The sequence below is a fragment of the Oryx dammah genome, unplaced genomic scaffold, assembly GCF_014754425.2.
Source record: "Oryx dammah isolate SB20612 unplaced genomic scaffold, SCBI_Odam_1.1 HiC_scaffold_24, whole genome shotgun sequence".
Lineage (NCBI taxonomy): Eukaryota > Metazoa > Chordata > Mammalia > Artiodactyla > Bovidae > Oryx > Oryx dammah.
In genome coordinates, this window is record NW_024070208.1 from 52722986 (window position 1) to 52748486 (window position 25501).

The 25501-nt window shown below is 41.5% G+C and overlaps 1 protein-coding gene across 1 annotated transcript in view; it reads left to right on the top strand.

Moving 5' to 3' along the window:
- SLAIN1 (SLAIN motif family member 1) overlaps positions 1-25501 on the top strand; it is a 53163-nt gene that overhangs the window by 12797 nt on the left and 14865 nt on the right. The window contains exon 2 of the mRNA XM_040266908.1: positions 2909-3048. Within this exon, the coding sequence (XP_040122842.1) occupies positions 2909-3048 (140 nt within the window). The remainder of the gene's footprint in view (positions 1-2908; positions 3049-25501) is intronic.

Sequence of the window (25501 nt, forward strand, 5' to 3'; positions counted from 1 at the left end):
GTTACCCACTCCAGTATTTTGCACTGGAGAATTCCGTGGACTGTACAGTCCATGGAGTTACAAAGAGTCGGACATGACTAAGCAACGTTGACTTCACTTTATTTATTCCTCAGTGTTTTACATAGATGGTCATGTCATAAAACAGATATACTTGTTTCTATCCAAGCCAAATTGTTGCCTGATTGCAGTGGCCAGAACCTGCAGACCTTGTATTGTTCTTGATATTAAGGGGGAAGTGTTCAGCCTTTCACCATTAAGGAGCCTTTTTTTGTGGTGGTTTAGTTGCGAAATCATGTCTGCTCTTGCGACCCCATGGACTGTAGCCTGCCAGGCTCTTTTGTCCATGGGATTCTCCAGGCAAGAATACTGGAGTGGGTTGCCATTTCCTTCTCCAAGCTTTTTTTGTAGATGTCTTTAATAAGGCTGATGATGTTTCCTCCTGTTTCCAATTTACTGAGTTTTTATCAGGAATGGATGTCGTATGTTTTTCTTTGTATTTTGAGATTATCATATGGTTTTTCTATTTTAGTATATGTGGTAAGTTACACTGATATTTGAATGTTAAGCCAACCTTTCATTCCTGGGATAAATCTCACTTGGTAATGACGTATTCCTTTTACATATGGTTGTACTGAATTCACTAAAACATTTAGACCTATTGGTTCTATGTTCATAAGGGGTGTTGGTCTTTAGTTTCTTACTTTGTAATGTCTGTATCTGGTTTGGGTATCAGGTTTCATAGCTATGCTGGTCTCATAGACTGTTAGGATGTGGCTCTCTCTTCTATTATTTTGAAAGAATTTGTGAAGAATTGTTCTTCAAATACTCGGTAGAATTAGATAATGAAACTTTCTGGGCCTTGACTTTTCTTTGTGGGTAGGTTTTGTTTGTCTTTCTGTTATTCTTTTAACATGTGTGTTTATTTTTAAAGTGCACATGTTGTAGGAAACATAATTGGCTCTTTTGTGACCCCTTTAAACACATGGAGAAACTTGCTCACATGCCCACCAAAGTATTTCCCCTTAGTTTTTATTGCTCAGTGTGTCTAGGGTGTGTGCTTAAACTGATCATTGGGCAAATGGGATTAATGGAATTGGCACAGTTGGCTCAGCCCAGCATATCCCTCTGAAGGTAGAGTCTCCAGATGACAGTATCAGCATTACTTGGGGACTTGTTAGACGTTAAGATTCTTTGATCTCACTCCAGACCTACTGAATCAGGTAGGTTGGAGCTGCCTGCAATGATCAGGTGGTGTTAGCAATTTGTGTTTTAACAAATCCTCAGATTTTGATACGTCAAAGATTGAAAACAACTGGCCTAGACTAATGTTTACCTAGGGGTATAGAGAGAGCTTTGTGGTAATAGTTTAGGGGTCTGACAGCAAGGAATGGTGAAAGGCAAGGATCCACATAGCTTGCTAATCATCTTGCCATAGCAGGCCAAGGTGGGACTCAGGAATAAGAATTTTGAACTAACCAATATACTGTCAATGAAGGCAGGACTGAGGGCCACATTCTAAGGGAAGAATAATATATAAGGAGTACTATTAAATTGATTAAAAGAGGTATTTTAGAACCTTCCTGTCTAACAGGAGTCAGCAAACCGTGTCCCATGGGCATATTGGACCTACTGCCTGGTTTAAAATCTAGCTGATCAGCTTAGATTTTTACATTTTTAAATGATTGGGAAAAATCAAAAGAATACTGTTTTGTGACATGTGAAAATTATGGGGAATTCAGCATTCTGTATCTATAAATACAGTTTATAGGAACACAGCCTTACTTGTTATTTATCATCTGTGATATTTTGGGGTTGTAGAGGCAGAATTAAGTAGTTACAACAGAGACTGTGGCCCCAAAGCCTATATATTTACTAGCTGGTCCTTTATAGAAAAAAGCTTGCCAACCGTGAACTATAAGGGAAATTTGCTAAACAGTACATTCCTCAACCATCCGAGATAAATTACTCTGATAGGTGGTGGACCAGACTGTAACATAAAAGAATGAATAACAAAGTATGTTATTTCAGGAATACCACCGCATTAGAATTATGGTAACTTTGCTTGAAAGAGTTTTACTTTAATGAGATTTGTAATTAGAATGCAGCTTTATATAGCAAGGTCAATTACTGGAGCCTGTGATTGTAATTTTTTTTCTTCCTTTATTTAGTCAACTGCTGGTTAAGCCTGAAGATAAAGCTTTTCGTATTGCCCTATCACTGGAAAATATTCTAAAATGTACCTTTGAACAGTACATCCAGGAGAGAAAAATCCATGTTATGACTTGTAATGCCTCTGGGGTGGTTATCCTGCCCACTTCTGTGAAATAGTGTGCTGGCATGAGCTCTTCCCAAAACAGATTTTTGAAAGCGGTCAGGTTTTAATTGAGAAGTAAGGACCTACCAAATTTAGTATAGATCTGAGACAGGGGACGTGCCTGATATATTTAAGGGTTGAGAGAATCAACACATAGCTGACTTTCATTTGTTTTTAGACTTTTTTTTTTTAAATGCAAATCAAATTTGCCTTGTTTGCTACATCATGTTTATATGCATTAGCCCAAGGTCACAGAAAATGCTGTCATCAAAGAGATGAGATGAAAATGTTCATTTCCAGAAATACAGGTGAGCTGGTCAAATCATCATGGTGGCCCCTTCGAGGTCAGTTCAGTAACAAAAGCCTCAGATCTCTGACCCACTGAGACACTGTTCCGTAGTTTTTTGAAGTCCTCCTTGCCACCAAGCTACAGAAGGTGTCATCTTCTTCTCGGGGATGTTTGTCTGTTAAAAATAACATTGGTATTTTGAAATAATTAAATGTTATAGAAACTATTAAATGTTTTCTCAAGTAGAAGAGAGGTAATCTCTGTATAGCTATATAATCCCTATAATGTAGATTTCTTTTTTTAAGGTTGTACGTTGGCTCTTCAAAGACATTCCCGTCATCAGAGAAATCCCTGAGCCCTTTGCAGTGGTGTAGACTTGTCCTAGATAACCCGACTCCGGAGATGGAAGCGGCAAGGCGTTCCCTGTGCTTTAGACTGGAGCAAGGTAACTGCGACCCGTCTACCCGGCTTCTCAAACTCCTGCCACTGTCCACTGGGTCTTGTTGCTGGTTTTGGAGTAGACACTTAACTGAAGCACTTACCCGGAGGGGCGGGTGTTGCATGCAATTCACTGCACATGTTTACTCAGGAGGGTTTCTCAGTGTAGAGTATATTTAGTTCTGTGCTTGTTTTGAGCTCCTTTTAGTGTGTAGGAATACATATTTTTCTATTTTTTCCTTTGTTTACAAACATACCACTAAATAAAATGGATCAGTCTTACATTCTCTTCGGATGGTTATAAGATTGTGTGACTGAATTCCAAGATAGCAAACTGGGGTTCCACTGGGGACTGGGTACAGACCTTTTGAGTTCCCTAAATGTTTACTTGGATGTGTAACTGGAAGTCCTAACGATTATAAACTACGAGATAGTCTTCATGTTCTATGTAATATTAATTATGGAGCCCAACATACATTAAAAAAAAATCAGGATAGTTGTAGCAGGGAAAGAAAAAGCAAAAGGACTGAGCAGTACTCAGCTCTTGGCTATTTTGATAAAGGAGGCTAGTACTTAAGGCTGTGATTACTGAGACTTTTGCTTGTTTCCTATGCTCTTGGTATCTGTTTCATTATTGAGGAACAGTTTATTCCATGGATCACTCATGTCCAGATCACACTGGAGCTTGAAAACGGGGTTAAGGGTTAATCTTAACCCTCCAGATGAAAGAATCAATGTAGTTGAGAGTAGGGCCAAGAGAATCTACATTGACAAGGTCACCAGTGCAATTCCTAAACACGTTGAGGTTTGAGAACACGGCCTGTGAAACTCTTGAAGGGTAACAAATGTTTATAAAATATGGACATGATAAGACAGCATTTCTCGAGCTCTTAATCTGGACAGTCAGAACATTAAGTTCTTGACGTCTTTCATTGTGTTCTAACTGTGCTTATCTGAGGCAGTGACTCCACTCACTTTAGGGGTGAGAAAAGGGATGGTTAGAGAAGTTTAAAGTATTAATGAGGACACAGTGGTCCTTGGAAGCAGAGCCAGGGCCTGGGACTCCCTGACACTGAAGACTTGTCTTAAGTAGTATTCCATACTGCTTTACTGGCGTAGTTAGCAGAAAATGGGGACAGACATCTGTTTTAAGTGTATCATGCTCAGTCATGTCCTACTGTTTGTGATCCCATGAAATGTAGCCTGCTAGGGCTCCTCTGTCCATGGGGTTCTCCAGGCAAGAATACTGGAGTGGGTTGCCGTTTCCTCATCCAGGGGATCTTTTCAAACCAGGGATTGAACCCGAGTCTCCTGCATTGGCAGGTAGATTCTTTACCACTGAGCCACCTATGGGGAAGGCCAAATTAGAAATCAGCAAGTTTTACTAGCATTTTAACTAAAACAAAATAAGTGATGTAGTAATAGAAAGTTTGAAGAGTAGAGTAGGAATCAGTTCAGTTGCTCTGTCATGTCCGACTCTTTGTGACCCCATGGACTGCAGCACGCCAGGCTTCCTTGTCCATCACCAACTCTTGGAGCTTACTCAAACTCATGTCCATCGAGTCAGTGATGCCATCCAACCATCTCATCCTCTGTTGTCCCCTATCCTTCCGCCTTCAATGTTTCCCTGCATCAGGGTCTTTTCCAGTGATTCAGTTCTTCGCATCAGGTGGCCAAAGTACTGGAGTTTCAGCTTCAGCATCAGTCCTTCCAGTGAATATTCAGGACTGATTTCCTTTAGTATTGACTGGTTGGATCTCCTTGCAATCGAAGGGACTCTCAAGAGTCTTCTCCAACACCACAGTTCAAAAGCAGCAATTCTTGGGCACTCAACTTTCTTTATAGTCCAATTCTTACATCCATACATGACTAGTGGAAAAACCATAGCTTTAACTAGATGGACCTTTGTTGGCCAAATCATGTCTCTGTCCAGTACTCTTGCCTGGAAAATCTCATGGATGGAGGAGCCTGGTAGGCTGCAGTCCTTGAGGTCGCTAGGAGTCGGACACGACTGAGCAACTTCACTTTCACTTTTCACTTTCATGCATTGGAGAAGGCAATGGCAACCCACTCCGGTGTTCTTGCCTGGAGAATCCCAGGGACAGAGGAGCCTGGTAGGAGGCCGTCTATGGGGTTGCGCAGAGTCAGACATGACTGAAGCGACTTAGCAGTAGCAGCAGATTGGTCATAGCTTTTCTTCCAAGGAGCAAACGTCTTTAATTTCATGGCTGCAGTCACCATCTGCAGTGATTTTGGAGGAGAAAAAAATAAAGTCTGTTACTGTGAAAAAAATAAAGTCTGTTACTGTTTCCATTGTTTCCCCATATATTTGAGTGATGAGACCGGATGCCATGATCTTAGTTTTCTGAATGTTGAGCTTTAAGTGAACTTTTTCACTCTCTCTCTTTTTTTATCAAGTGGCTCTTTAGTTCTTTGCTTTCTGCTATAAGGGTGGTGTTATCTGCATATCTGAGATTATTGATATTTCTCCCAGAAATCTTGATTCCAGCTTGTGCTTCATCCAGCCCAGCATTTCACGATGTACTTTGCATATAAGTTAAATACTCCTTTCCTGATTTGGAACCAGTCTGTTGTTCCATGCCCAATCCTAACTGTTGCTTCCTGACCCGCATACAGATTTCTCAGGAGGCAGGTATTCCCATCTCTTTCAGAATTTTCCACAGTTTGTTGTGATCTACACAGTCAAAGGCTTTGGCATAGTCAGTAAAGCAGAAATAGATGTTTTTCTGGAACTCTCTTGCTTTTTCGATGATCCAGTGGATGTTGTCAATTTGATCTCTGGTTCCTCTGCCTTTTCTAAAACCAGCTTGAACATCTGGAAGTTCATGGTTCATGTACTGCTGAAGCCTGGCTTGGAGAATTTTGAGCATTACTTTACTAGCGTGTGAGATGAGTGCAATTGTGCGGTAGTTTGAGCATTCTTTGGCATTGCCTTTCTTTGGGATTGGAATGAAAACTAACCTTTTCCAGTCCTGTGGCCATTACTGAGTTTTCCAAATTTGCTGGCATATTGAGTGCAGCACTTTCACAGCATCATCTTTTAGGATTTGAAGTAGCTCAACTGGAATTCCATCACCTCCACTAGCTTTGTTTGTAATGATGCTTGACTTCGGATTTCAGGATGTCTAGCTCTAGGTGAGTGATCATACCTTCATGATTATCTGGGTCGTGAAGATCTTTTTTGTCTATTTTTTCTGTGTATTCTTGCCACCTCTTCTTCTGCTTCTGTTAGGTCCGTAGCATTTCTGTCCTTTATTGAGCCCATCTTTGCATGAAATGTTCCCTTGGTACTCTAATTTTCTTGAAGAGATCTCTAGTCTTTCCAATTCTGTTGTTTTCCTCTATTTCTTTGCATTGATCACTGAGGACGGCTTTCTTATCTTTCCTTGCTATTCTTTGAAATTTGCATTCAAATGGATATATCTTTCCTTTTCCCCCTTCTTTTGCTTCTCTCCTTTTCTCAGCTGTTTGTAAGGCCTCCTCAGACAACCATTTTGGCTTTTTGCATTTTGTTTTCTTAGGGTTAAAACTTTGGTGACAGATTCATGTGTAAGAGGATGGCCAGGACTCTGCTCTTGATTCTGGTCCCATTTCCCTGAATGGCCCTAAGCAGATCAGCAAACTCCCTGGGCTTTTCTCTTTCAAGGGTTGTATCCTTAAGTTTCCTTATTCAGACACCTCTTATTCAAGGACTTCTTTTGTGTATGTTTTCATCTATGCATTTGGCTCAGTTTCATTTGAAATAAAAATAAAATTCAGTTAGAATCCTATAAGTCAAGGATCAACGATATGAAAGAGATCAGACCGGAAATATTTTAGGCTTTGTGGGCCATCCAGTTCTGCCATCCCTAGAAAACAGCTGTATATACAAACATTGATGGGCAAGGCTGTGGACAGAGAATTGAGTTTCCATGGCATTTTTTTTTTCGTGTGTCAAGAAATACACTGTTTTTTAAATTTTTGCTTTTTACCATTTTTAATGGTTAAAAATATTCATAGTTGGTGGTATTATAAAAAGAGGCAGGATGGATTTGGGCCACCCAGGTCATAGGTTTGCCGACCCCTGCTTTAGTTCACTCGCACACAAGGTGATTTAACACAATGTAACATATTGTAGCTGAAAAATAATCCTAATCAGTTATTTTTGAGACTTTAGATTTATTATCCAGTTTTTCATCTAGTTTTTTACTCTAGATATTTTATCTAGATATTATCTAGATTTTATCTAGTACCTTATTATCTAGTTTTCGTTTCATTGGCAAGGGGCTCAGGCAGAATTGTAAGGTCAGGAGGACATGAATTACAGTTTTATTCATAGTGTAATTTAACTTTCATATGAAAGTATTTGAGCAGGGAACTAGCTTTTCAAATCCAAAATTAGTCCTTTACTAAATTTGTGTATAAATCTAAATCCTCTTTTGCTGTGACATTAAATGCTTTTGTTCCAAAGATCCATGATCCATAATCCCATTATGAGAGAAGAAGAAATGGATTAGAATAGGTGGTCCAATGGATGAAAAACAATTTTTGAAGCTTAATGTTATATAGCACAATACGTCTATAGTTTAGTAAGTATTAGTCCTCTAGACGTAATAAGGAAAATAGCAAGTTCCCACCCCATTGTCCCATGCCCATTTTATTACCCAGATGCAATTTCTTAAAAGCTCTTCTGGTTTTATTGTCTACCCGCTTTTTAAATTCCATGATTTTATGGCTATTGCCTGAGTTATCCAATTTAGTCTTTATCGGTTGGCTTTCTGCTTTGAGTGGTGACGGTTTCATTTTTAACTCCCACCTCTCACCCTCCCCAGCTATTTCTTTTCTCCGCATATGCTCTCATGTAGCTTTTACCAATCTTAGGATACATCAGTACTGATTATGATAGCAAGAGTCCTATCTAAGCCATGCAGTATTTTATCATTGTTTCTTTTTTGTTTTATTTGTTTTTCCTAGAGTTAGTGACCTTTGTAATTTATCCTCCGACTCTCCAAATGAAACCTTCCCAGTGCGGTTAGATGTGGACGCCCACCAAGGGTTTTCATGAGGTTTAACTCTTCCTCCGGGTAGTGCCCTCCGTTCTCCCCGCAGCCTTACCTGTTCTCTGTAGGCCTGTGCGCATCTATCATGGTGGGACTTCCTTTTGCCCTCATCCTGGGAATTCCACATCATGTCTTCTGTATCTGATTGCTAATAGTGGAGACTCCCTTTTCCTTAACTTCCCTAGTTTAGTGAAGTGTATTCTGCTGTTGCTTTTTGTGGGGAGCAGGAAATGTCTGAAAATGACTCTGTTGTACCTGTCTTTTACACTTGATTGTTCTTTGGGCTGCATTTAGATTTCTTGGTTAGAAACCATTTCCAGCAGCTGAGAAGGTAGTGTCACACATTGTTTTAGCTTGAGGATTGCTGTCGAAGTCCTACACCGTTCTCATTTTTGATCTCTCTGCTTAAAATACATTGGATATTTCAGAATCTTCCTGGTATTTTGAAATTGCCTTTTTTTTTTTTGTGCTAGACAGCGGGCACTTCTAATCTGGAAACTTTAGCTCTGCAAAATTTGATGCACTGCTTCTTTGTAATCACCCCTCCCCTCCAGTTTTGTCTGTTCTTTCTTTCTAGCTACTCCTTTTGTCAGATGCTGAATTTCCTAGACTGGTGTTCAGATTTTATATTTTTCTCCCCTTTTTTTTCCACTCTTGATTTTTTTTGCGGGGGCGTATTCTACTTTCTTGAAGATTTAAAAAGCGCATCTGCTAAACTCTTGCCACGTATTTATTATGGACCTGCTTATGTGTTGGGCACCGTTGTAGGTGATGGGGATCCAGAAGTGCCCATAACATATGTGAAGTCTGTCCTCGTGGAGTTTACAGATAGTTTCTTGATCCCCCTGTCTTTTCGTAAGGCACGCTTATTTGTGTGAAGTATTGTAAATCTAGCAGCTTTGTGTTTCAGTTTAAGTGATGAAACCTGTCTTTGATAAAGCAGGAGAGGAGCAGCTGCAAGAGCCAGAAAGGGAGCCCGAGGGTTTTGGTGCTTTTCCGATACACTTTGCCTCAGTCATCTTGTGTCTGCTACCACAGACTCCCTGTGGGTAGGGGAGGGTAGAATGCCGTACCCTCTGGGACCTGTACCTCCAGTTTCAGAGCTTTTCCAGGCCCTTGTTCACTTATCTTCCACTGTGAACCGTCAGAATGTTGAAACCCAACTGGGTCCATCACCTAATGTTTGTCTGGTTTTTAAATTTCTAAATAAAATGATTCTTCTTAGTCTGATAATATCTCCTCTCCAATTCTCCACGTGGATTTAGACTTGGGTTAGCTGCAGTTCTGTGGTGGTTTTGTAAGAGAATAGAGAAGAAATCGTAATTAATCCTCCGTACTGATGAATTCTTATTGGAGTAATTATAGCTAATTATTACAGCTAATTAACTGGCATCAGAAATTACAGTTTTAACTTAAAATGTATAAAATAGCGTGCATGGTCAAATGGAGTAATGTATGCCATGTATTTTAGAAGTTTCAAGTAATTCAGTTATAAAGTGTTTTCTTTTTGTTTAGACTTCTTTCTCTCTTGAACCATCAGCATCTTCAGCTAACAAACATCACTGACCACCTTCTTTGAGACCAGGGTTGTATCTAAATTGCCCAAGGACAGGACTCTGTTCTGTTGGTCTTACCAACTGTGGAAGGAAACCTGGCGTATAATAGACACTGTTCATGGTTGGATGAAGGGATGTGTGCAAGAGTTCTTGATCCAGTGGGTGTAGTGCTTCCCAGCACAGCAGCCCTACCTAACTCCGTAGTCAGGCCTGTCGTGCGTTTCTAGTGTCTTGCTTATAAGTGGGGCCGTCTAACAGATTTCACAGGGCTGTTAGAGCGACTTCAGGAATTGTTGAATGGAAACTTAGTTTGAAAAATGGAAAGTGCTATGTAAATTTATGGACACATTCCTAATATGTAGTTCTTTCTTTAGAGAGTGAAACAAAAAATACAGGGAATCCTCTTGGTTTGGCTATTGATAGACAGTGAATAGTGTCTTTTTTTTTCTCCTTTAGGGGGTGAGACTGTTTTCTCTACCTATAAATAAAGAAACTTGGTACAGCTAGGGGTCTCAAATGGAAGTTTTACAAGTATAGTTTATTCAGTAATAGTAGGAAATTCAAGAGGACCTCTTTAGTCTATCCCTTTTCTTCTTAGATCTCTATTCCATTTCTGACATACTTGTCTTCATTCTTGCCCACTTCCCCCATCCCTTAGAATATAAATAACAAATACTCATAGAACTTTCACTGGTAGCGTTAACTCACATGATATCCTAAATTGGAATAAGGCTAATCTAGAGTCTTTTGTTAAGTCTATGTCATGAGACTGGGACGTTAAATAACCAAGTAACGATCAAAAAGTTTAAGTAATATGAAACACCCAATAATGTGGCTCAGTTAATGTGTGGGGCCAGTTAATAAAAGCTTATCTTGCCTTAAGATTCTTGAATGTCCACAGCTATTGAATCAGGACAGGTCACACTTGAGGAGCATGGGTATAGTTTTCACCAACAGTGTCACCCTGCACACCTAGCCATCTTGGGTCATGTTTCCCTGTGACTGTCTCTCATTTCCCCTGGGAAGATGTCCTAAGCAAATGTGAAGAGGGAAGAGATATTGCTTCTTTATAGAGTTTTTCCTCTTATCTTCATATGACATCAGTTCCCATTCTTGTCTTAGTTGTTATGATGGAGTGTTTCTCTCTAAATTTAGCCAGTGAAGAAGGAAGTTGTCAGCTAACCCAGTGCTCTGAAGATGGCCTTTTTCATTAGCAAAAGCCACACAAATTGAACGTTAAGAACCTTATCAAGTGTCTGTCTCCCAGAGCCTGTCCAGTTTCTCCTTGCGTCGCCTGAGATGCTATCTCCATCAGCTCGTGTTTCCAGTCTTGAGCTGCTCTGTCAGATTCGGAAGACAAAATTAAAACTGAGTTCATACAGTTCATTTTAGGTAAGCTTCGTAAAGGGTTCCCTTTCTTGTTGGAGAAGTAATCTGGAATCACACCAAAATGTTTCTATGGAGACAGGGTCTCTGGACATTTGCTGTTATCTCTGTGTGCTGGAAATCGAAGCTGCATCATCACAGCCATGTGCTTCCATCACAGCCTCGCTCTGCTTCGGGACTCGGGAGAGCTCCAGTGTGTGTGCCTCATTATTGGGAAGGATGTTGAGTACAGGAAGTAACACGCTAATAGGGACTGGGTTCCCATGAAATTCAGTTTCCTTCCCTTTATATCCAGCAACATGGATATGTCATTTGCCACACATTCCTAAACAGTCGCCCTTGCTTTTATTTTGCCAATTATGCGTGTGTTTCTGTTTGGTTTAGTTTTGTTTTGCATTTCTACCATGATTAGAAATAAGCTTATTTATTAAAATAAGCAATAACTTACATGACAGTACATAACATTTGTTATAACGAAGACATAATTGATATGCTATTTTGTTATCTACCCTAATGAGAAAAAAGAAAACAGATTCTCCCAAAGCAGTTGTTGACTGCTTTTCACGCAGCTCTTGATGATTGATTGCATTTGTCTTTATGGCAATAGAATTTTCTTTTGGTAGGTGCTCATACTTGTCTCTTGGGGCCTCTGTGTGTTCAGCCCTTCCTTTGTGTCTCTTTGCGACCCCATGGACTGTAGCCCACCAGGCTCTTCTGTCCGTGGGGTCTCCCAGGCAAGAATACTGGAGTGGGTTGCCATTTCCTCCTCCAGGGAATCTTCCCCACCTCGGATTGAACCTGCATCTCTTGCATCACAGACAGATTCTTTACCCACTGAGCCATCAGGGAAGCCCTGGGACCGCTTACGAAACAGCCAATTTCTGCAAGAATTTGTAGACACCTTTCCTGAGACACTAGGCCTTGATCAGAGATGATTCAGACGCTGAATCATGAACTAAATGTATGAAGCACTTGCTCGGTGCAGGCGCAGTGCTGAGGGTGCAGTAGTGGGATGAGCTCTCCGCCTGGCCTTTGGAGATGTGATTCTGTACAAGGAACGGCTGACACCGATAGCAGCTCTCATTCTCTTTGTTTCCTTTCCCTTAACCACTGTTCCCCAACCCTTTTGGCACCAGGGACTAGTGTCATGGAAGACAGTTTTTCCACAGACTGGGCTGGGGGCGTTTTGGGGTAATTCAAGCACATGGCATTTATTGTGCAGTTTATTATCAGCCCCACCTCAGATCATCAGGCGTTAGATCCCAGAGGTAGGGGGCCCCTGCCTTAAAACAAGCATCGTGATGTTCAGGGCCCTGAGGGGGTGTGGCCGGGAAATGCTTTCCTGGGGATGTGACATGTCAGAGCCTCAGCAAAAGTTCAGCTGGTGGTAGTAGGGGAGGAGGGCAGGGAGCAGCCCAGACCACAAGAGCTGCTGTAGGAAGGCCCTGAGGCGGGACCAGGCTCGTGATGTAAGAGGCGCTGGCAGACCCTCGTGGTGGGAGTGGAGCGCGGGGAAGTGAAGAGAGAACATGTGAGCTGAGTGACTCAAGAAACTAGGGTCGAGGACTCTGGACTCTCTTGAGATGGTCGGGTAGCGTTTGAATAGTTTAGGCAAAGGAGTGGGTGACTTTGGACAAGAAAGCTTCAAGGTATTGTCTGAATTGGCTTACACAACTGAGCGTTTTATGAAATCTGGCGAGATTTGGAAAGTTGAAATAGCGATTTTTGAAATTTCTTTGGCATGTTAAAGTTAGGCTTTAGCATTTTCTTCAGATAATTCTTTAACTTGTTCAGTCGCTGAGTTGTGTCTGATTCTTTCTGACCCCGTGGACTATAGCATACCAGGCCTCCCTGTCCCTTTAGCTTAAACTTAAAAATGTTTCCTCCTGCTTCTCTCGTTAACATCCTGAATTTCTTGTGTGACCTCCTGTGAGAAGCAGGAGTTTAAAATGTGGCCAAACACTTCATTGTGCTTGACTTTGAAAATATAAGGCATTGATAGTCTCTTGTATTTATAATACATGGTGCTTTAAACTAGTCTATAATGGCAAGTATCATGTGTTTGATTTTTGGAGCTCCTGTCACTGTGTGTTGAATACTTGTGAGTGTAGTCTTTTTCCACTTCTTACAGCTGTAAGAGCGTAGCTCAGTGAACTGGGGTGAGTGTTTAAAAGTATAAATCGTATGACATTCAGCTTTTAGTCATCTTGTGTGTGCTTGTGTGTTCATATACATGTGTAAGTGTGCACATGCAGTGTGACCATGTATGATCTCCCATTTTCATTGCATTTTTTTTTGGATAATGTAGTGGAATCAGGAAGAGGATACTCTCGCAATAGGAGTTGCTAGTGTGTGCTGAAGCTGATGACCACAAGTGGTGGGGTGTCTCATCTTCAGGGTAAAACCAGGTATGTATTCTTAGAGGAAGCAGAGAGATCTGATTGAGAAGCAGAGCTCGAAGTGACACCAGGTGTTAGACTGAGGAAGCGGGTAGGAGGAGTATTGGAGGAACTCTGAAAGCCTTCCACCTTCCTCCCCTCAGAGAGAGCCCTCTTTCCTTTGTGTGGTTGGGAATCGCAGCCCCTCTGCTGCTCTGTGTCCAGGCACCTGTGGGGAGCTTGCTTATGGAACAGTCCACCTGTTTACCTAGTGGCTGTTGTCTGTTTTCTTAAAGTCAGCTTGGGGTAATACCTATACTAGTGCAGAAGAAACTCATGCTAGTTACGTATTTAGATTAACTTAGTCTTTATTCATAAATAATGAACCAGCAGTCAAGTCTCACTTGTGTTTTGAAAAAACTTAAGAGCATGAACAAAATAGATCAATGACTTTGTAGGAGGAAGTAACTATGGGAATTGAGAGCTCAGTGTGTTCCGATTTAAGAGGGTAATACTGTTTTCAAATGAGAACAGCTTGCTCAGAAGAGCAGTGGTCAAAGTATTAACTATTTTTAGCCATTTTTAACTTCTCAAAAGTACTGAAGTACAAATGGAGAGGGCTAAGAACCAAGCCACTTATCTGAATTAGTCAAAGGAATCTCCCCAAAAGAGAAAATTGAGAGAAGTTACAGGAGGAGAAGGGGACGACAGAGGATGAGATGGCTGGATGGTATGACTGACTCGATGGACATGAGTTTCAGTAAACACCTGGAGTTGGTGATGGACAGGGAGGCCTGGCATGCTGCAGTTCTTGGGGTCGCAAAGAGTTGGACACAACTGAGCGACTGAACTGAGGGCACTTGGAGGACAGACCCGGAATCTCTCATCTTTAACAGTTGTAGAAACAGGAACAGATAGTTTAAAGGAAGAAAGAATCAGTAAATAACGGAAGAAATTCTCTTTGAGCTGAGAAAAGACAAGCCGTCAGTATACACTAGGATGATGAAAAAAGACCTTGACATCCTGGTTTAATTCAGATTTCCCAGGGTTAAGTAGAAAATCCTAAAAATGTGCTAAGGAAGAAATAAGTTCTCTTCAACATATCTTTAAAGTTTTGAGGGAAAGTTCATTTCAAACTGTAATTTTGTACCCAGGCAAATAATAAGTTATGGAGACAAGTGGAAGAAGTTTTTGGATCTGTGAAGACTTAGAAAATTTTACTTTATGCACCTTATTTTCATGATGGAAAAAGTACCGGGAAAAAGATGCATCAGCTCTCAAAAACATTGGCCACTGAGATGACCTAGAAGAAGGCAAGAAATATAAGAAAACGAATTGACTCTGCAGGCTGGCGATGTTTGGGTCTAGTGCCAAACAATTACTTCTGTGTTTGCTTTTTTCTTGGGGCCTTTCACAATGCTCAGTTCTCCAGTTAATGGTACTTACTACACCAAAACACTGTAATGCCACATTTATGTGGCTTAACAGCCAGTGGTCACCTTAAACCCAGCTTTAGCACAGAACAAGTTCACAGGAAACCTTGACAAAATTGAGATAGAACCATCAAATCTGTGGATAGAAGGTTGGAGAGGGTGAGCATGCCCTGCATGTCGAAACTTCTCACTGCAGGGAGTCAGGTACAAGCAAGCTGGTGGTTTGTCTACTTAAAGTTGTACTTACATGTGGATTAAATAGTTGTTGCGAATTCCAAAGCAGCAGTCCTGGAAAAGGGATCTGTTTTTGACCTTTATGTATATTTTATGTTCTTCTCCATGCAGATATTTTAATAAAATCATGGAGGTGGTTAGTTTTACGGCCAAAAAATGTTTCTGCTTTGTCAAAACTTGGCTGTTTAGGTTTACTTTCTACCACCACTCAAGATTAGTAGGTCAGAGGCCTTTTCTGCCACTGGAATGTTGGCCCCATGTTTTGTGCCCCTTCCTGACAGAAGAGTACCCCAGCTCATGAGACACTAGACAGGCAGGATGGTCCAGAACCCGTTTCTAGCACTCTTCTCTCTAGGAATGTGTGTGTGCTGTCTGTTGGCCTCCTGGGCTTGGATTCTCAGCAAACTGTACGTGTTCATGGCCAGAAAGACTCTTACTAGTTATCTGGGCTTCCCAGGTGGCTCAGTGGTAAAGACTCCACCTGCTGTTCAGGAGACCTGGGTTTGGTCCCTGGGTGGGGAAGATCCTGTGGAGAAGTGAAAGGCTACCCACTCCGGTATTCTTACCTGGAGAATTCCATGGATAGAAGAGCCTGGTGGGCTGACAGTCCATAGGATCACAAAGAGTCAGACCCGACTCAGCGATGAACACTTTCTTTTCAGTCTGTCCTTGGTGTTGGTTGGGGGGAACCCACCATATTCAGACGTGAGGTCACGTAGCCTGTCTGTTCATGGCCTCAGAATCTGTAACATCTTCCCTGTCTCATCACTGCCGTGTAGAACTTGCGAGCTCTTCCGACCAGCTGTCATGACTTGGCTCTCGTCAAGATTGAGAACAGCTGTGTGCAGTCCACGTGCCGACAGTGCGTCACTGGCAGAGCCTTAAGTCACTCTCTTCCCTTGTTCTTCGCGGTTCCGTTATTACTTTCACATAGGCCCTCTTCTCACATCTTGTGGCTATCTTCACTGTCCTTAAATTTGATGTAAGCCATAGCAATCAGACCTGGGGAGGGAAATGACTTCTCTGCAAGGGAATTTTTAAACATGCCTTTGAAGTCTAGTTACTACCAAGTTTAGATTTATTTTTAATCTCCCCTGTTAATTGCAGATGGAAAGTCTGATGATGATGATGATGATGACTTGTGAAGCTGTAGAGGTCACTCCAGCCCTGGATAACACTGGATTTGGTCCATGTGCACTTAAAGCTGGCAGCTTATCTTCCGTTCTGACCAGTGATTAAGTGGAAACAAGTTGACAATCCACAGAATTTCTCTTCCCAGCCCTCATTTCCCAGCTTGGCTTGTAGACCATTGTCCTGGTTAGAGGAGACCTGAGAAGGACCCCGTAGTAGCTGCGAGAGAGGTGTCTTCAGCATGTGGTCTTGGGACTGGTGAGGGTCTGAGAAGTAGCAAAGGCCTAATGCCTGAATCGTGATGATGAATCCTTTGACCAGCAACATTAGTTTATCTCTGAAGTTCAGATTAAGAGTGATTACGAAACTGGTCCTTACAGAATAAATACTAACTAATGCTCCTTCGTGGTGAAATTTTGTAACTCGTATTCAACAAGTATTAAACGTTTATCTGCCAGTCTTTGGGAATATACACCATCTTTTAGTTCCTTTCAAATCTAATACATTTTAAATCTTAATGTTGAAATTACTTTCTTGACTATATTTAGGTATTATTTATATGCTTAAATGAACTCTTTCATTAAATGTTAGTGGTGGCAGTCATGTTTTTATAAATTATTTATAAACTATTACACTTGAATATAATTAGAAGTTTAAATACTGAGTATCAGCATGCTCTGGGGTCATAGGTATATATATTTATGTATAAAACATATAATTTTAAATCATTACATTTGTCATCATAGGTTGAATGAACTGAACTTGTCGGAAAAGATTCAAGTTAACCTAGTAGGTCTTTCTAGCTGTAATTGGAAGGAGAGACTTGGGTGTGAGGAGTAACTGACTCTGATTAGGTAGCCTGTAAGACTACACCAGTTAAGGACCTCATCATCTAGTTCTTTAATCTTTCTGTGAATCCACTGGTACATGCATATGAGTTGGATCCTCTTTACTTTGTATTTGGGAAAGAGCACTAATGATCACCTATTTCAGAGTAGCAATAGGACCTCCTAGATCCCATATGCTTGTTTATCAGGCCATGGAGAAATTAATGCTACTGAAGTCCACCAGGTAATAACAGTGGATCAGATAAGCCACACGCCATATGTTACTACTCCAGGGGCCTGGCACAGGTGGGAGCCAAGTCGGCAATGCTTACATCCTGTTAACTTAAGTCCAGAAAACCTTCTGTGCAGTCAGTTTGTAATAGTGAACCTGTAAAATGCTGTATTTGCCCAGGGTTTTTAATTCCCCTGTTTAAGCTTAGTCCAAACATTTGAGTGCATCTGTGTGCCAAGCATTTCTGTGAACTGTGGATACATAAAGCTGTAATATGATCACCTAGGAAGTTTATTCTGGAGAGAATGGTTTGTGAAAACAGAGCTCTTCCTGCCCCAGTGACGTGTGGGCTTGGATCAAAATGCTGTGGTCTGTTGCCAATACGAGAAGAGTTATGTCGCCCGTCCTTCAGTGATCCTGGAGCCCCCTGTAACTGGTGTTGTAAGGGCTGTATAGTTGAATTCCTCAGCTTGGCTTAAAACCGAGGTCTGCCTGTGTGCTCACTCGTTTCAGTCGTGCCTGACTCTTTACAACCCTATGGACTGTAGCCCGCCAGGCTCCTCTGACTGTGGGGATTCTCCAGGCAAGAATACTGGAGTGGGTTGCCATGCCCTCCTCCAGGGGATCTTCCCAACCCAGGGATCGAACCCGTGCCTGGCACGTCCCCCGCCCCGCCCGGGGGGGGGCCGGGGCTGGGGGGGGGGGGTGGGGGGGAGTTCTTTACCACTGTCTCCATCTGGGAAGCCCTGAGGGCTGCCTACCTGTTGTATAAAAGAAAGAATAAAATAGGAAGGATTGAGTGTGTGTTAATCTCTCCTTGCTTCCTTTTCCTTTGCCTTCTGAGACTCTATGGGAAAAAACAACATTATTTAAGAGTCAGAGATATGATTTAGGAGCCTGTGGTTTTGAAAAAACAGTATTTCTTAGAAAATGTGTTATTTGGGACATTTGTTTCCTCTGAGATAGTCTTTGCGTAAATAAGTGAGAACTGTTGACCTATCCTGGCCAAACTCTTGAAGGTTCAGGATTCAGTACTTTGTTTGAGTTGGTAACAGCTGAGGAAAGATTAAGCCTGGGGACTCATTTAAATGAGCTATAATGTAAAAAGCATACGCATCATTTTGAGAAGAGAGAAGGCTAAACTGCCTAAGTATTAGGAAAAGTGGATCATTTCTGCATTCTTCTTTTCTTCCACCTAGCTTCCAGGACATTTTCCCTCAGAATTTAATAAAATGTTTTTGCCCCAACTTGCTGTCACTTTTCTGTCAGTTCAGTTCAGTTCAGTCGCTCAGTCGTGGCTGACTCTTTGCGACCCCATGAATCGCAGCACGCCAGGCCTCCCTGTCCATCACCAACTCCCGGAGTTCACTCAGACTCACGTCCATTGAGTCAGTGATGCCATCCAGCCATCTCATCCTCGGTCGTCCCCTTCTCCTCCAGCCTCCAATCTCTCCCAGCATCAGAGTCTTTTCCAATGAGTCAACTCTTCGCATGAGGTGGCCAAAGTACTGGAGTTTCAGCTTTAGCATCGTTCCTTCCAAAGAAACCCCAGGGCTGATCTCCTTCAGAATGGACTGGTTGGATCTCCTTGCACTCCAAGGGAATCTCAGGAGTCTTCTCCAACACCACAGTTCAAAAGCATCAATTCTTGGGCACTCAGCCTTCTTCACAGGCCAGCTCTCCTTTTCTGTAGTCTTCCTTAAAAAATGCTCTGCGGTTTGTGAACCCATGCTGCAAACCTCTGTCTCACACTCACCACAGCCCTGCCTGTTACCCTCTGACGATCACACCTTCTCTTCCAATGAGAACCCAGGAACACAAGGACGCTACACAGATTCGCTCCAGATCTGAGAACTAGCATCTGGCAAAATGGAGACCGGAGCTGTGGTGTCCAGTGTCTTTCAGCCTTTTGTGTGTCTTTACTACAACCTGTTAGGAAAAGATGACAGTGAAGAAGCATGCTATCGGCCCTCACTGTTACATCTCAACCTCTGACATACCCTTGCGCTAGAATACGTATCCTATGTATTTATCAGAGGGAATACTAAAAAACTGGTATGTGTATTATTAGTCCAAGGGTTGGCAAATTATGGCCATATCTGGCCGCCTACTTGTTTCTGTATGGCCTTTCACATTCTTAAATGGTTGAAAAAAATTAGTAGTATTTCATGACCCGTATTTTCTATTAAATTCAGCCCTTGGTATATATCAAGTTTCATTGGTGCATAGCCATAGTCACTCATGTGTGTTTTCTCTGTGGTTAGCTTAATGCCATGATGGTAGAGTGGGCAGAGGTGAGTGGTTGCAGCACAGGTCTCATGGTGGCAGAGCCTGAAATGCTTACTGCCTGGCCCTTCACAGAAACGTTTGCCAGTTCTTGTGTTGGCCTGTTGCGGTGATCTCTGACTTTTGTTGGCATTGAACACAGCCATCTAGCCCTTCCAGACTCACATCTAACTCTTACTAAGAACGTACCCTGGATCTCTCAAATTCCCTAGTGGCAAATAACCTTCAGTCACTAGAGTTTTTATTTTTTCCCTTACTATTTATAACAGGTGGTCACTTTGACATTTCTGTGAATAATACAACCACCACAGTTCAACTCTCTTAACCCAATAGGACATAAATGCCCTTTAGAGAATCATGAAGAGGACACTTGCTAATGTCTTGTGTTCTGTTTAGGATTGCCTATTGAGATTAGTTTTCTTCCAGAGAGACGCTGTCCAGACTCGCCTGCATAATAGCTTATACTTGTCCCAGGTCATTACTACTACACAGATTCTTTATTCCAGCCTCTGCCTTCTCAGCATGTTTGTTGCCTTCTGATTTACAGATAAGAGGCCACAAAACCCACCTTCGTCTCCTGCCTCCTCTGCTCATTCTCCCTTTCCCACACTTAAATGCTCCTTCCTTACAGTCTCCTTGGGTGCTTTCATTCATGCCTGTGGCTTCACCTAACAGTTACTTGTTGATGTCCTCTGGTCTCTTTGTCTCTAGCCTTCTCTCCTGAATTCTGACTCGACTGAGCACCAGCATGTAGGCATGTCCTTGAATTCAGTTCATTTTGTCTTAAGCATGCTTATCTCATCACTCCCATTTTAGTGGATGACATCTGTGTCTTAGAATCCATGGTGCTGGCCTTGCCTTCCTTCTTTCCTCTGCTCCCTGTATTCATTGAGTCACCAGGTATCTCCACTTCAGCTTAGATGTCACTGTACCTTGTGAGGTCTCTACCAGCTCTGCTGTGAAGCCTCCTAACCAGTCTCGCAGTCATCAGCCTCTACCCAATTAGTGCATCATCGGCATGGCTCTTTATGCCATTGTAAAATAGCATAGCTGGTCATGACTTTCTCCTTTACAAAGTCAAAACACTAGTTGAATATTAAAGCCAATACTGTATACTAGCAGTCCCCAACCTTTCTATCTTCCACAGACTGGAAGTGGGGTGATGGTTTCAGTTTGATTCAAGTGCCTTACCTTTATTGTGCACTTTATTTCTGTTATTAAATCAGTTCTGCCTCAGATCACCAGGCATTAGATCCTGGAGGCTGGGGAACCCTGCTGCCTGTGCCAGGACATAAGCGGATCTTCCCAACGTCTCTAGCCCTGATTCTTCTCCACATTCCCTTTGCTTCTGTCCTAACACTGGCTGTTCCCTGAATATGCATCTCTTGTTCATGTCTCCGTGGCTTTGCACATGTGATGCAGTTGAGCAGTTACTGGGAAGTGCTCTTACAGGTGTAGTTCTTCAGCCGGTCTCAAGCTGGACTGACATGTCTCGACTCACCTTTGTCTTCAAAGATAACCCTAAATTGTAGTTATAATAGGTTTAAGAAAGTTGGCAGAATCATTTAGATGTGAAAGGAGGAATGGTAGAATGGTTTGAAATAGGGGAATATTAGTGGAGTTGCCAAGATTTTAACCACATTCAACGTTTATGTGTTGGACATTGTATTAGGTACTCAACTGGCTCTGTCTATAATGAGGGGAAAGTGTGAAAATGACGGTTTCCACAGTAGAGCATTGTTTTATTTTGAACTTTTTTAGGTTGATGTATACTGTCCTTTTGAGGATTATCACTATAATTTTCACATTAGATCAGTTATTCTTTTTATGTGAATTAAGCCATGCTGAATTCTTAGATTTTGATTATATGCGTGGATATATATGTATATATTCAAAAATTCAAATATTTACATTGAGTCTAAGCAAAGATGATCATGATATGGAGTGTCATTGTTTCTGGAAAAATTTTTGTTAGGAATATTTAGTGTGGAAAATTAAAATATTTACATTCTTTTTTAAACCTCTCCCATTACCTACCTTTTATGATTTTTCTTGACATTATCACCACTGGAGCATTTATCAAATTGATTTTTTGCAGAGGAAGTCATACTTTGCTTAATGATGTATAAAAAATAGCTTCACAGATACAGTGTAATTTATTTTTTTAAGTTAGACAACATTGAAGGTGTACATAAAATAACTTGATAGAGCTTCTCTCTAGGTAGGTGAGGGATCCATCCACAATTTAGTATTGATACTTTGTCACGTTTATTTCAATAGAAAATGCTTATTAGATAGAAGGTGGCAAAGTCGAAAGGTTAACCAACACCAATTGTATTCTTAACAAGAAAGCTTTAGAAACCTCAGATGTGGGCAGTGGGGTACAGGAGAGTAGATAAGGGTACGAGTGAGATGATCTGTAGTACCTTCCAGGTGGTGTATTTGGTGAAAAGACACTGCACTACTTGAGAAAGGAAGAGAGCAACACGGTTAAAGTGGTCAGTGACCGCCACAAGCCTGCTGGTGATGCTCAGAGCAAGCTGGCTGAGGGCGGCGTGGGTGGCTGGAAGTTGGCAGAGGAATAGATGTGATGCTTTAGCAAGAGATGGCCGGGGTATTGGTCAAGGAAGTGGCTGTAGGACCACACGGGTGCAGACAGAAGTGTTCTGGCGGAAAGTTGAACTTGGGTATCTAGGGGTGAACGACTTGCCGAGTCAAGACTTGCCAAACAAGCCTGTTTAATCTGACTTGAAGAAGCCCTTTACTTAAAACTCTGGAGTAGGAAGATAGGAAAATTAGCTGCTCAGAAGGCCAAGTTATCACACATTTTGGCCTTCATCAAAAAATTGTCTTGCTCCTGTCTTCAGCTCAGTCACTCAGTCATGTCTGACTCTCTGCGACCCCATACACTGCAGCATACCAGGCTTCCCTGTTCATCACCAACTCCCAGAGCTAGCTCAAACTCATGTCTTTTGAGTTGGTGATGCCATCCAACCATCTCCTTTGTCATCTCCTCCTCCTGCCTTTAGTCTTACCCAGCATCAGGGTCTTTTCCCATGAACCAGTTCTTCGCGTCAGGTGGCCAAAGTGTTGGAGCTTTTAGGACTGATTTCCTTTAGGATTGACTGGTTTGATCACCTTGCGGTCCAAGGGACCCTCAAGAGTCTTCTCCAAAATCACAGTTCAAAAGCATCAGTTCTCGGAAACTCGGGTGTTTTTACGGTCCAACTCTCACTTCCATACATAGATTCTTAGGGTCATTCTGATCATCATAGCAAGCCTCTCAAATAATTTGACATCCTTATATGCAGAAAATCCATTAAATTAATTAATGGGAAAAAGCAAAACTGCCTTATGAAAAGTTCTTTTGTTTGTTTTTAATCGCTATGAAAATGCTTCCCGTTAAAGTTGTTCCAGTTCTTCGGCTACAGAGGGAAGAATAACTAGGATGCAGCGGCTTCCAACTCAACTCCCCTCTCCGCCTCCCCCACAACCTTGGGCACGAATACAACGTCCTTGTTTTGTTTGCTTGCCTCCACAACAGTTCTCCTCCCTTTTCTTAAAGTCCTCCATGCCAAGAGGACAATGCAGAGCTTTCTTTCTCGCAATAGATGCTAGTTGTGTTCTTAGTTGGGATCTTGCTGTCATAGCCACGATCACTGTGCCATCATGCTGGGTGGCTGGGTCACAGAAGTCATTGTGCAGAGGAATGAATGCTGTTTAGTTGCGATGCATTGTCGCTTGCATCTGTGGGTGAGAACACACAGTCACTGTAATCTGGTGAGTGATCAGACTGGTGTGACATAACATCATCTGTTAAGCAAGTGAGCAGTCACAAAGAGCAGTTGGGCGTTGCTTTTTTCTGTAATATAGAATTGTTAATGGGAAACTTTGAAGGTATGAGACAAACTACATAGTGGGTGTTGGCATCTTAACTGCTATTTCTCAGTGTATCTGGGGCTCAGTTTACGTATCTGGTGGTTTAGGGCAGGGAATACCAGCTCTGCACATCTCTGCTCTGGGCAGGTTGGGAAGGACTCCTTAACCCCCAGAGAACTGCGTGTTGGATAAGGGCTGTGACTGGTGTCAACCAGGAACGTGGCTTCCTGGCAGAGTCCAGTTCTTGAAAAGTGTGGATTCTGAAAATGGAATTGCTGAATGCAGATTCCTCAGCTAGTTCTTTCATCTGCATAGGGAATAGGTACTTCTGTAGTTGTTCAGATGGAATGTACTATTTCTCAAGAATTCTTGCTGAAGTAACAGGAAGCATTTTGCTCTTGTAAATAACCTTGGTGATGTTTTGCAAGGACCTCACCAGCCCTGGGATTGAAGTTCGTTAACTTTCTTGCCTGCCCACAGCCCACAGCTTCTTCCTTTCCACTCCACTGCCTCCCATTTTTGAACACTTTTCAGCTATTTGCTCATTAGCATCACTCATTAAAAGTGTCCTGGGGAGTGCATTTCAGAGCAGTCCTTTTTATACATGTTTCTTCAAGTTTTGTCAAATTTCCAGCAAATATAACCAAGTTACTGCTCAAAGTGAAACTTAATCTAATTTATATTTTTTATTTCTTCCCTCCCATCCTGCTTTTATATATACTAAGTATCCACTTAATATACATCTAAGTGATTGCTTTTTAGGAAAGTATGTTTTGACTAGCTCAGGAATCTGTACTCCATGAAGAGAGAGGGCGTGATTTTTGATGTGACTTAAGTGTTTTTTACAATTTAGAGTGTTTTTATGATCCTAAGGTCCTGGGAATTTTGGAGGAGGGAAATATGTTAATTAGGACATGTGAGATAACGTACAGTTAGATCGCCTGCCCATGCAGGCACCTTCCTTTTTGTACCTTGTTTGTTTGTTCAGTTTCTAAGTTGTGTCCAACTCTCCGCGATCCCATGAGCTGTAGCCCGCCCGTGATTCCATGAACTGTAGCCCGCCCAGCTTCTTTGTCCGTGAGGTTTCCCAGGCAAGAATACTGGAGTGGGTTGCCATTTCCTTTCTTCCTTATTTTATAGTATTAAATTAATAATATGTGTATTCCTACCTTTAAAAGTTACATAAATAACATGTTCAGTGCTGAAAATTTGGAAAATATTTTTTTATGAAGAAAAAATCTAACAGATTATCAATTATCTCTATGCCTGCTATCTAAAATAACTATCAGTAAGTTTTGGTGTATGTACACCCTTGTGTTATTTTTATAGATCATTTCTCCATAAAATTTGTTTTGGCCTCAAGCCCATTCAGAAATGCAGTAGTCATTTTAAGTTTCTTCCATAATCCACCAACAAGTTTTCATAAAAATATTTTGATCAACATTTGTTAATATTAAATGGATTGAAAATAAACCTTGAGGAAAAAACTATAGGACCATTAACAGTTAATATTAAAAGAACTGTTTCTGTAATTATAAAGATAAATTGCTTTGAGTTTTTCTTTTGACCTTAACATTTTATATTATTAAAACATTTAAGTTTTTTGTGCAGAAATAGAAAAAACATTCATAATGAGGAAATGAAAGACAAATTTTCATTCTTATATAGACATACTGACTGTGATCAAGGTGCTTCTGATTGATTTGTTCTTCATGGTGGTAGAAATAGGAGCCTTATTCACAAATAGCCCAGTTTTACACATTTTTCCCTAAGATAAATGAGTCAGTTAAGAGTGAAAAGTTGCTTTGTCTCTTCATTTTTTTTTAACCTCTTCTCTTTCTCTCTGACCAGTCCATGTTTGCTTCTGTATGGCTAACTGCTGCTGTTTATTTTCTGCTTCTGTGACAGCCAGCCGATGGCGAAGTCTCTTCCCTTCAAATGTCTCACTGGCTTTTCCTTATAGTCCTGTGGCAAGACTCAGCCCTTATAGCAATGGCATTAATACTCCCAGCTTCTCTAAAACCTCAAATAAAGCAATACTAACACCTGAAAGAACAG